The sequence below is a fragment of the Lepidochelys kempii genome, chromosome 11 (genome assembly GCF_965140265.1).
Source record: "Lepidochelys kempii isolate rLepKem1 chromosome 11, rLepKem1.hap2, whole genome shotgun sequence".
In the NCBI taxonomy this organism is placed as follows: Eukaryota; Metazoa; Chordata; order Testudines; family Cheloniidae; genus Lepidochelys; species Lepidochelys kempii.
The window spans coordinates 63,611,930-63,623,145 of record NC_133266.1 but is presented as its reverse complement, the minus strand read 5'-3'; the positions used below and the strand labels follow the sequence as shown (position 1 = coordinate 63,623,145).

General features: G+C 48.3%; 1 protein-coding gene across 1 annotated transcript; it reads left to right on the top strand.

The window, feature by feature from the left end:
- The first annotated feature begins 4,018 nt into the window (after positions 1 to 4,018).
- LOC140895857 (gamma-crystallin B-like) lies at positions 4,019 to 6,839 on the top strand. Its single transcript, XM_073306648.1, has 3 exons — positions 4,019 to 4,027; positions 4,438 to 4,677; positions 6,551 to 6,839. Exons 1-3 carry the CDS (start codon positions 4,019 to 4,021, stop codon positions 6,824 to 6,826), a joined length of 525 nt encoding a protein of 174 aa, XP_073162749.1. The 3' UTR covers positions 6,827 to 6,839.
- Positions 6,840 to 11,216: the final 4,377 nt, after the last annotated feature.

Below are 11,216 nucleotides of genomic sequence, written 5' to 3'. Positions count from 1 at the left end.
TAACAACCACTGTGCTCTCAGCGTGCTGTTGTAAGTGTACTAAGGGGAACGTCGAGGCTTGTCCTATGTTCTTGGGCTACGGTATCATCTTCTGATCCAAAAGTTGTCCCTCTTCTTTCCCTGCCCTTCCCCAGCATTGCATAGCTACTTCCAGCACAAAGTGCCTGACGCCAAACACAGGGCTCAGGCCTAGGCAGTGACAGACGGGAGTACGGGGCCACCTCCAGGGCTGTGAAGGCCTCACACCCAGAATGCAGTGCAGGAGTCTGAGCAAGAAACTGAAACATCCAGGACTTGGGCCATAGAGAGGAGGACAGCTGCAGAGCTGTACTTTAGACCATAATCCTCCAGCCCACCCCTGGCCAGAGATTTGGAGCGAGGACTAGAGGGGTCCTGGGCTGATCACCAGCCTTCACTCCCTGGCCAGAGGTCCCTGGGAGCATCACCAGGGAGCAGCAGCCAGAGCCCCCTCAGCCACAGAGCTGGGCACCCAGGTGATGGCAGGAATCAGCCATATCCCCGTCTCAGCCAAGGGGTAGCACCAGCCACAGACCTCGCACCAGCCAGGGGCTGAACTTCCAGCCAGAGTTACCTGAGCACCGATCCAGGGCTGAATTAACTAGCCATAGGCACTACAGGCCTGGGTTGAGGGCCCCACCTCCTGGAATTATCTGATTATACTGGCACTTACAGTGTGTAACGAAAGCTGAGGTTTCTGTGCCAGAGGTGTGTAAAGCAAAGCTTGAAAATATGACCCAGGTGAAACCAATTCAGAGACGTCTGCAGCCAGCCTGAAACAGGTCTGAGGGGATTGAACAGCCCCATGCACTTGTGTGAAAAACCTACACCTCTGAGCGACACAGTTATACCCACCTAATCCCTTGCGCAGACAGCGCTATGTCAGCTGGAGAGCTTCCCCCTTGACGGAGCTACTGCCTCTCGGGAAGGTGGATTAACTACATTGAGTGCTCTCATGTTGGTGTTGGAGTGTCTGTATTACAACACTACAGTAGCACAGCTGAGCTGATGCAGCATTTTTAGTGTAGCCCTGCCTCTAGACAGACTGCCCAAAACCTGTTGGCATTCTGGAAGCCTTCAGCATGGCCTCTGGGGGACAGTGTGAGGCCCTGATCCAGCAAAACACTTAAGCTTGTGCTTAACTGAAGCTCCTGAAGAGTCCCATTAACAAAATTACATATGAGCTTAAGTTCTGTGCTGTATTGGAGCTTGTATTGAACAGCCTGTCATGGGGTTCACTCTGCACTCTGGGTTCCTCTTTGTGGCTACATCTGGGGATCAGCTCTCGCACGGTCTGGCACTGCCTTCCGTCAGTTACCCTTTTTTCTGTCTTGATGACTGAGAGTGCTCCCTCTTCATGCTTGGCCCTTTGGCTAGGTCACCATATATTTCATATACTCACTTCCAGAGTATCAAAGTCCCTCCAGACCTGCTGTCCAGTTGGTGTCTCCCATAAGCCTTGCCACTTGCCACTGGCTGGTAGGGGAACCCAGGCACACAGAAACTTGGCTTAAGTGTAAAAAGAGCCCCTCTAACACCTATCATCCAATCTTTGAAAAAAATTCATGCCAGCAAATACTTTTTAAAAAGTATTAAGTATACAGATGACAGTAGCCACGATATACACAAACCAAAAAAGGTTAGCAGCAATCAAAGTAAAAAACTTTATAGTACAACTAGATAAGTAAATCAGCTGTGTTTGCAAAATTAGCAGAAGTTATCAGTGTACGGATAAAAAGAATCTCACTCTAAGCTTACCATTGTTCTGGACTTGAATTACGTATTCAGAGGAGCTGTGTTAATGCTGGCATAATGGGCTCAGAACAAATATCAGGTTACCAATAACCAATCAAATTCAGTACTATGTGGCAAATGCTAAATAATCTTGCCAAACAGTTTAACAAAGTGGACGTGGTTAAAATTAAGGCATACACACAAAAAGTGTCCCTAGTTAACAGAAAACAAACAACCCAGACAGTTATCCTAGCAATCAATAATGCAACAGACACAGGACCGCCCTGGCCATGGGATACCACTTTGAAAACTATTCCTGCAACAGATTTCACTTGAGGCCAGCAACAATTACAATAAGGCAAAAAGCCTTCAAAAACAGGATGTGAAGTTAGGACCCCTTTGGGAACAAGCCTCCAGCCAAAACATGAATGTAGGTCAAAACTTCGATATAAAGCAAGAACTCCTCTGTGTAAAATCAAAAAATGGTTTAGTATGGGTGGCACAACAAAATATGCAAACAGATCTGCTCTTATGGGTGCATGGGCCCACCCCAAACAGGCAGAGGCCAAAGACAGGTTGGCAAAAATGGAAAAAGGACCTGAAGATGCTTCTTATCTGTGCCAGACACAATCCAGCTTTCAAAGAAGGTAAAAAGCTCTTCTGAGATAGGTCCTTAACACCAAGGGGTAACAAGTATGTGCCGGTTGTTGTCAATGCTTTCTCACACTGGGAGGAGGAAGCCTTACACACTAAATATGTGACTGCCCTAATGACCGGACGTTCCCGTCAAAAAATGGACTCCTGGCAACTCTATTTTTCCCCCAATGAGGCCTGATGGGAAGACCAGTGAGAGTGTGGAAGGATATAATTAACCCAGTTCCAGCCTATCTGGCCATAGAGGCCCTGTCAGAAGCCTGGGTACAGGACTTGCAGATGGAGATTCTGCAGCTACAGAGGAGTGTGGTGGCGAGAAGGACGGGAAAGTATAAAAGACCAATGCATGGTTTGATGCCAAAGGAGACCTGACTGAGCACCAAGTGGGATCTAAAGTCATCATCCAGGATCAGGCTCCCTGCCTGCCTGCCTTTCCCAAAGATAAAGCGATACAGTCTGTGCTTAGAGTTGGCTCCATTGACCCTTCCGTATACTTCTTAGCTCTGGGAGGTATTAGTAAAGCAATACCCCTCACTTAAGAATTTAAAGCAACTAGAAACTGAGAGCCCTACCCCCATCTCCATTCAGTTTACAAGCTTCAGATTTGTTAGATATGTCTCCGGGAGCATAGCAATGGCAGCATTCTCTTTACGCATTGAATATATTTTTTCTTTCAATAGGGTTACTGAAACCCTTTATGTTTCAGGACACACATTTAGTTCTCAGAGCCATCACTGTTAAAATATAAAGTCACTGAGTGAATGAGACACTGAAAATATTCCTGCGCAGTAAACAGCTTTTGAATATCTAAGCAGCGAAAGTTATATAATCCAGGGGTAGAGAGTAGCTTCCCAGTACATATTCTACAGGCATGGGAAGGAAATTCCCAGCATGAAGATAGAAAGAGGGATTAAATAAAGTGAAAAAATAAGTGAAAACAGAAAAAGATTGTGGTGAGAGAAATATACATTAGTACCATACAATGACCACATGTGGGGATTCAGAACAGCCCTGTGTGGCTGCAGGTGCAGATGGACACTGCACACCTACTGCTCATCTCATGCTGGTCTCTGAGGAGGCCATTCCAGACTCCTGCTGAACCCAAAAATACTGAATAGGTAAAACACGCATGACGTCTACCAAAGCCCTTTTGACGTACACATTTCTGTTTTTATCTCCCTACTTTCTATTTTGTTGTTTGAACCCTCTTCTGTCTTTATTGTCCCACTTATGCATTCACTAGTAAAAATGCAACTGCAGAGACTCTATAGAAAAGGATTGTGATGGCATCGACATCCAGTCCCCTCTGTCACTCGGCCAGAAGTTTCTCTCTTTTCCTGAACTATGTTGTCTTCAATGTAAAAATGGCTGTGCTGACAGATCTAGGACCCAGAACTGGTCACCGGTAACAATAGGAATAAAACCTGTTCCCCACTACACAAAAACTATGGACACTAGTACAAAGAGTGAATGAGACCCCAGCGTCACGAGCTGGCTCTATGAACAGAGAAAAGACTTTTGTTAACGTGTGCACACTTAGCACTGGTTGTGAGGTATAAAAAGGCAGTTGCCCAGCTGAAGTACTATGGCTTCCAGCCTGAATCCAGCTACGATGGGAAAGGTAAGAGAAACCTGTCTCGACTGGACTGTTTGGTATGTCAGTCTGAAGCCAGGGATCTGATTCTCCTCTCATTTACATCAGAGTTAGTCTCTTAATGACAAAGGAGTTACTCCTGGCCTATAGCAGTAGGAGAAGAGAACAAGAATGCAGAGCGAGGGGACCTACTGCCTCTATTAGTCGCTGTATATTATTCTTAGAGAGTCTAATTCTGCTTTCGCTTACACTTGTGTAAATGAGGATCAATTCCACTGAAGTTAAAGGAGTATATCAATTTATCATCACTGTGAGTAAAATGCAAGGCCCAGACACTTCAGGCTTAGTGTGCTGGATGGAGAGAAATTGGAATGCCAGGACGCTGTCACACTGTATAGGATGTTATTGAAAACTCTGCCATTTCTTTCTGGCACTAGATCATCCTTTTCGAGGACAGAAACTTCCAGGGCCGCTCCGTTGAGTGCAGCAGTGACCGTTCAGATTTGCAAAGTCAGCTCAGCCGCTGTAACTCCGTCCGTGTGGAAAGTGGCTGCTTCATGCTCTATGAACGTCCCAGCTTCCAGGGACAGCAGTTCTTTCTGAAACGGGGAGATTATCCTGACATGCGGTCTGAGGGTTTCAGCACCTCCATTAAGTCCTGCCGGATGATCCCACCTGTGAGTTCCATTTTGCTTTTTAAAAAACGGCAATGTTGTCCAAGCCACTATCATAAGGCACTTGCTTGATTGTTTTCAGCCGAGCTACCAAGGACTGTAAACAAGAACTGCTTTCTTCCTCCTAGTGGTCATCCCTCCAGGCTGGGGGACATGGCAGGGAGAGGACAGGAAACCTTCCACTACTACTGCCTGTTCAGGGTGTGGGTATAGCTGTCCTTAGGTTAAGAATATAGACAGTGACCGACAACATACTTTGAGTTAAGATGGGAAAATTTTTCCATAACTTCTGGGGATTTGGAGATACACTGGGCCCACTCCCCACAAACTGGTGTAAAATAAGGAACAACTCATTGAAGCCCACAGAGTTCCACCAGTGTGAGGGGAGATTTCGGCCCAATATTTTCTGTGACTCTTTAGAACAAAGTAACTTTTCTGTTTCCTTGATTCTGGGGCTGCTGAAGCTTGAAACGCCCTCCAGCAGAACTTAGCGTAGCCTATGGCAACAGTTCTCAAGTAGGGGTCCGAGGCCCCCTGGGGGCCCACGAGCAACTTTCAGGGAGCCCTCCAAGCAGGGTGGGTATTAGATTCACTGGGGCCCAGGGCAGAAAGCCAAAGCCCCACCATCCGTGCCTGAAACTGAAGCCAGAGCAGCTGAGCTTCGCAGGGCCCAGAGATAATTTCCCTGCTTGCTACCCTCTAATGCCAGCCCTGGCTTTTATATGCAGAAAAACAGTTGTTCTGGCACAGGGGGCCATGGAGTTTTTACAGCATGTTAGGGGGGCCTCTCATGGGGCAGGTGTGCCCCATCCCTTCTTGGGACAGGGTGAGGGTAATTATGGCCCCGCAGCTGAATCTATACAATCACCGCTTGTCTTGGGATAGCTTGGCCTACGTATAAATGTCAGTGTGGCTGCCCTTTCTCAGGGCTCTGTGTCCTTGTGGCCCAAGTCAGCACGGCTGCCCTGTTCAGTAGGGCTCTTTGGCCTGGTGGACGCTCAGGAAAGTGGGCCGCCACCAGGGGAGTGGTGACCGGGTAGGGGGACCCGTGCCCTCCCTTCTCCAACAGGTCCCAGCTCAGGGCCTTAACAGTGGCAGGAATGCTGACCACTGAGTCAGTGGGGAATCCATCCAAAACACACAGACACCACTTGGTACAATGCCTCGTCCCCGTGAGCTACTTCCTACCCTGTCCCTGGTGTAGTAGTCCTGGAATCGCCGATGTCCATAAGCTCCTCAGCCTGTGCAGCCCTCTGCAGCTCCGTTGCTCCTTGGGTGTCTGCAGGAGCTTGGGTGTTCTCTTGGGTCTTGGCATCTCTGGTTTCCGCCTTTAAGGAAGGGCCTCAGCACCTTCCTCCTCAACAGTCAACACCATATGAGCTGAGCTGGGCTGAGCTGCTCCCTTTTATACCTGGTTTCCAGATGGAGCATGCCCAGCAGGGCCGAGGCTGAGTGACCTCCTCTGCCCAAGGAGTAGAGTTAACCCTTGCAGTACCAGCATGCGGCAAGCACGCCCTGTCACAGGGTCTCAGAAAGAAAAAGACTGAGAACCCCAGGCCTATGGGAGCACTGTGCTGGCTGAGGACTGGCCAGCATTGTACACTGCAGCCCTGTCCCCTTGTGCCTGGTTGGGCTCCCTCCTCCCCACCCCACACATGCTCCCTGCACCAAGGGTGGGAGTCACGGCTGGCGTAGATCTGAGTCAAAAGGGTGGATGTGCTGCCTTTACAGCATTCAAGGATTCTTCTCCTCTGGGGAACAGAGGCAGCTTTAAGCATCCTTTGCATCACTGGAGCAGGGCACAGGGCTGACTCAGGACCCAGGACCACAGCAGCCTCATTTTCTGTCTCATTTTCTGTCTCATTTTCTGTCACAGCACAGGGGCACCTATAGAATAAAGATCTATGAGAAGGAGGATCACAGAGGCAACATGGCAGAGTTAACCGAGGACTCGCCGCAAGTCATGGACCAGCTACGCTCCCCTGAGATGCTCTCTTGTTCTGTGCTGGATGGGCACTGGATCCTTTACGAATTGCCGAATTACAGAGGCCGCCAATACCTGCTGAGGCCAGGGGAGTACAGGAGATGCAGCGAGTGGGGCTCTATGAGTGGCCAAGTCGGCTCTTTGAGACGTGCCACTGATCTTTACTGAATCAAGACGCCTTTTGCCTGGAAGGGTCTCAATGAATAAAATGCTTTAACAACCACTGTGCTCTCAGCATGCTGTTGTAAGTGTATTAAGGGGAACTTCGAGGCTTGTCCTATGTTCTTGGGCTACGGTATCATCTTCTGATCCAAAAGTTGTCCCTCTTCTTTCCCTGCCCTCCCCCAGCATTGCATAGCTACTTCCAGCACAAAGTGCCCAACGCCAAACATGGGGCTCAGGCCTAGGCAGCGACACACTAGGCAGCGACAGACGGGAGTACGGGGGCACCAACAGGGCTGTGCAGGCCTCACCCAGAATACAGTGCAGGAGTCTGAGCAAGAAACTGAAACATCCAGGACGCGGCCCATAGAGAGGATGACAGCTGCAGAGCTGTGCTTTAGATCATAATCCTCCAGCCCACCCCTGGCCAGAGATTTGGAGCGAGGACTAGAGGGGTCCTGGGCTGAGCGCTAGCCTTCACTGCCTGGCCAGAGGTCCCTGGGAGCCTCACCAGAGCCCCTTCATCCACCAGGCATGGAGCAGGCAGAGCTGGGCACCCAGGTGATGGCAGGAATCAGCCACATCCCACTCCCAACCGAGAGGCAGCGCCAGTCACAGCACTTCCCCCAGCCAGGGGCCGAACCTTGGGGCCAGAGTTACCTGAGCACCGATGCAGGGCAGGGCTAACTAGCCATAGGCACCACAGGCCTGGGTTGAGGGCCCCAGCTCCTGGAATTATCTGATTATACTGGCACTTACAGTGTGTAACGAAAGCTGAGGTTTCTGTCCCAGGGGTGTGAAAGCAAAGCTTGAAAATATGACCCAGGTGAAACCAATTCAGAGACGTCTGCAGCCAGCCTGAAACAATAACTCTGAGAGGACTGAACAGCCCCATGGACCTCAATGTGGGCTTAACTGCAGGAGCCACCAAGACCAGCCCAGCAGAGGACTGTGGAAGGCAGGAAGAGAAGAATGCTGCTGGCCCAGTCCACCCATCCAAGCAGATACACCCAGGCTCAAGGGCGAGGCCTGGAAGCTACCCTACTCCTATCCCTTCATCTCAGGGTGGGAGGGACTAAGGACCCCTGTTCTCCCTGCAGGTGGAGAGCCTTTGCTTCTTGGGGAGGGCAGAGGCCCATGCTTTTGGTGGGGAGTCATACAGAGCATTCGCCAGGGTAATGGAGGGGGAGTCATGCAGCGCTCCCCAGCCATACCAGCAGGAGGTGTACTTTGAATCTGAAAAGACTGTTGCTTACAGTAAGATGAGTCCTGATCCCTGACTCTCTGCATGGACAGTGGTGCGAGTTCAGAGTTTTAGAAAGACTGTAATCTAGTCTATAAAACTACAAGGTTATCTGTATGTACAGCTATCGGTGTATTAGAGACAAGATTAAATACAGAAAACAAGAGCAAAGGCAACAAGACATTCAGTTTTAGCCTGACCCCTCACGCTACAGTACGGTCCTTTCATGGGGACTCCATGGGTCAGGCCAAGTTGAGTTTTGCACTTAGATCAACAATTCAAGCTTTTTTTCTGTGCCAGAAGCCTAGCAATGTAACAAGATGCTTGTAATAAGAGCTACGCAGTATCATCACCAATAGCCTGTTTCCAGTACATTGTACAGTCATATGGTTGACTAAGGACTGGTCTACATGACAGACTTACGTCAGTATAACTACATCATTCAGGGGTGTGAAAAATCTTCATCTCTGAGCGACACAGTTATACCCACCTAACTCCTCGTGCAGACCGCACTATGTCAGCGGGAGAGCTTCCCCCATTGACATAGCTACCGCCTCTCGGGGAGGTGGATTAACGACACCGACTTTCCTGTTGGTGTTGGAGTTCCTGCATTACAACACTACAGCAGCACAGCTGAGCTGATGCAGCATTTTTTGTCTAGACCGGCCCTATTTCAATAGAAATCTCTAGACAGACTGCCCAAAACGTGTTGGCATTCTGGAAGCGATTGGCATGGCCTCTGGGGACAGCGCGAGGCCCTGGTCCAGCAAAACACTTAAGCGTGTGCTTAATTGAAGCTCATGAATAGTCCCACTGACAAAGTTACATATGAGCTTAAGTGCTGTGCTATATTGGAGCTTGTGTTAAACAGCCTGTCGTGGGGTTCACTCAGCGCTGGGGGTACCTCTTTGTGGCTACATCTGGGGAGCAGCTCTCTCCCGGTCTGGCAACCCCTTCCATCAGTTACTCACACTGCGACTCTTCTTTCTGTCTTTTTGACTCAGGGTGCTCCCTCTTCCTGCTTGGCCCTTTGGCTAGGTCACCATACAGTCCCCACTTCCATGGTATCAAAGTCTCTCCAAACCAGCTGTCCGGTTGGTGTCTCCCACAATCCTGTGCCACTTGCCACTGGCTGGTAGGGAAACCCAGGCACACAGAAATGCTGCCTAAATGTAAAAAGAGCCCCTCTAGCACATGGCATACAATCTTTAAAAAAATGCATGCCAGCAAAATTTTTAAAAAAGTATTAGATATACAGGTGACAGCAGCCACATATACACAAACCAAAAAAGGTTAGCAGCAATCAGATTAAAAAGCAAAATGGTCAAACACTTTACAGTACAACTAAAAAAGTAAGTAAGTAAGAAAAGTAAGTCCGCTGTGTATGCAAAATTAGGAGAAGTTATCAGCGTACTGGAAAAAAAATAGCACTCTAAGCTTACCATTGTTTTGGACTTGAATTATGTATTCAGAGGAACTGTGTTAATACTGGAATAATGGGCTCAGAACAAATATCGGGTTACCGGTAACGGGGAAATCAAATTCAGTACTATGTGACAGTTGACCTAGCAGTCAATAATGCAGCAGACAAAGGACCGCTCTGGCCATGGGATACCATTTTGAAAACTGTCCCTGTAACAGATTTCACCTGAGGCCATCAACAAATCGAAATTAAGAAAAAAGTGGAGAGGCTACAAAGAATTCAAAAACAGGATGTGAAGTTAGGATCCCTTTGGGAACAAGCCTTCAGCCAAAACACAAATGAAGGTCAAAATTTAGTAATAAAGCAAGAACTCCTCTGTGTAAAATCAAAAAATGATTTAGTATGGGTTGGATCATAAAATATGCAAAAAGATCTGTTCTTATGGGTGCATGGGCCCATCCCAAACAGGCAGAGGCCAAAGACAGGTTGGAAACAATGGAAAAGGGACCTGAAGATGCTTCTTATCTGTGCCAGACACAATCCAGCTCTCAAAGAAAGTAAAAAAGCTGACATAGGTCCCAGAGGTTCATGGAAAGGAGATCAAATCAACTGTACTGGGGAGCTGCCCTTATCACCAAGGGGGAACAAGTATGTGCTAGTTGTTGTCAATGCTTTCTCACATTGGGAGGTGGTGGACCTCCACACTAAATTTGTGACTGCCCTAATGAGAGCGAAACAATTGGTGTGCAATGTGTTCTGCAGAGCACGGAGGGGCCTAAGGCTATTGACTCGGACAATGGTTTGTGGGGTCAGTTGTCAAAGAAGTGTGCACCCAGCTGGATGTAGAGCAAAAGGTTCCCTTTCCCTGTCAGTCAGCCAGCAGCAGGACAGGTTGAATGAATGAATAAGACAATCAAAAAGAAAAGAAAAAAAGAGGTGCTGCAACAGGCAGCAATGAGCTGTAGCCCATGAAAGCTTGTGCTCAAATAAATTGGTTAGTCTCTGAGGTGCCACACATCCTCCTCGTGCTTTTTACTGGTATTAATGCGTTTCAGAGATAGGGATGCAAATCCACAGCCTTTTCCCCCAATGTGGCCTGATGGAAAGACCAGTGAGAGTGTGGAAGGATATAATTAACCCCATTCAGTCTATCTGGCTAGAGAAGCCCCATCAGAAGCCTGGGTACAGGACTTGCAGATGCAGATTCTGCAGCTACAGAGGAGTGTGGTGGCGAGAGAGGACAGGAAAGTGTAAAACACCAAGGCATGGTCTGATGCCAAAGGAGACCTGACTGAGCACCAAGTAGGATCTAAAGTCATCATCAAGGATCTGGCTCCCTGCAAGCCTTTCCCAAAGGCAAAGTGGTCTGGTCCATGCTTAGGGTTGGCTCCACTTAACCCTTCCACATAACCTCATAGTCCTGGGAGGTATTACTAAAGCAATACCTCTCACTTTAGAATTTAAAGCAACTAGAAACAGAGAGCCCTACCCCATCTCAGTTTACAAACTTCAAGTTTGTCAGATGTGTCTCCGGGAGCATAGCAATGGCAGCATTCTCTTTACGCATTGAATATATTTTTTCTTTCAATAGGGTTACTGAAACCCTTTATATTTCAGGACACACATTTAGTTCTCAGAGCCATCCTTGTTAAAATATAAAGCCGCTTAGTGAATGAATGAGACATTGAAAATTTTCCTGCGCAGTAAACAGCTTTTGAATATCTACGCAG

Bases quoted from the DNA above. Each gene is read 5' to 3' on its own strand.
- LOC140895857 (XM_073306648.1), top strand. The intron at 4,678-6,550 runs GTGAGTTCCATT...TTTCTGTCACAG, and splicing joins CCTGCCGGATGATCCCACCT to CACAGGGGCACCTATAGAAT.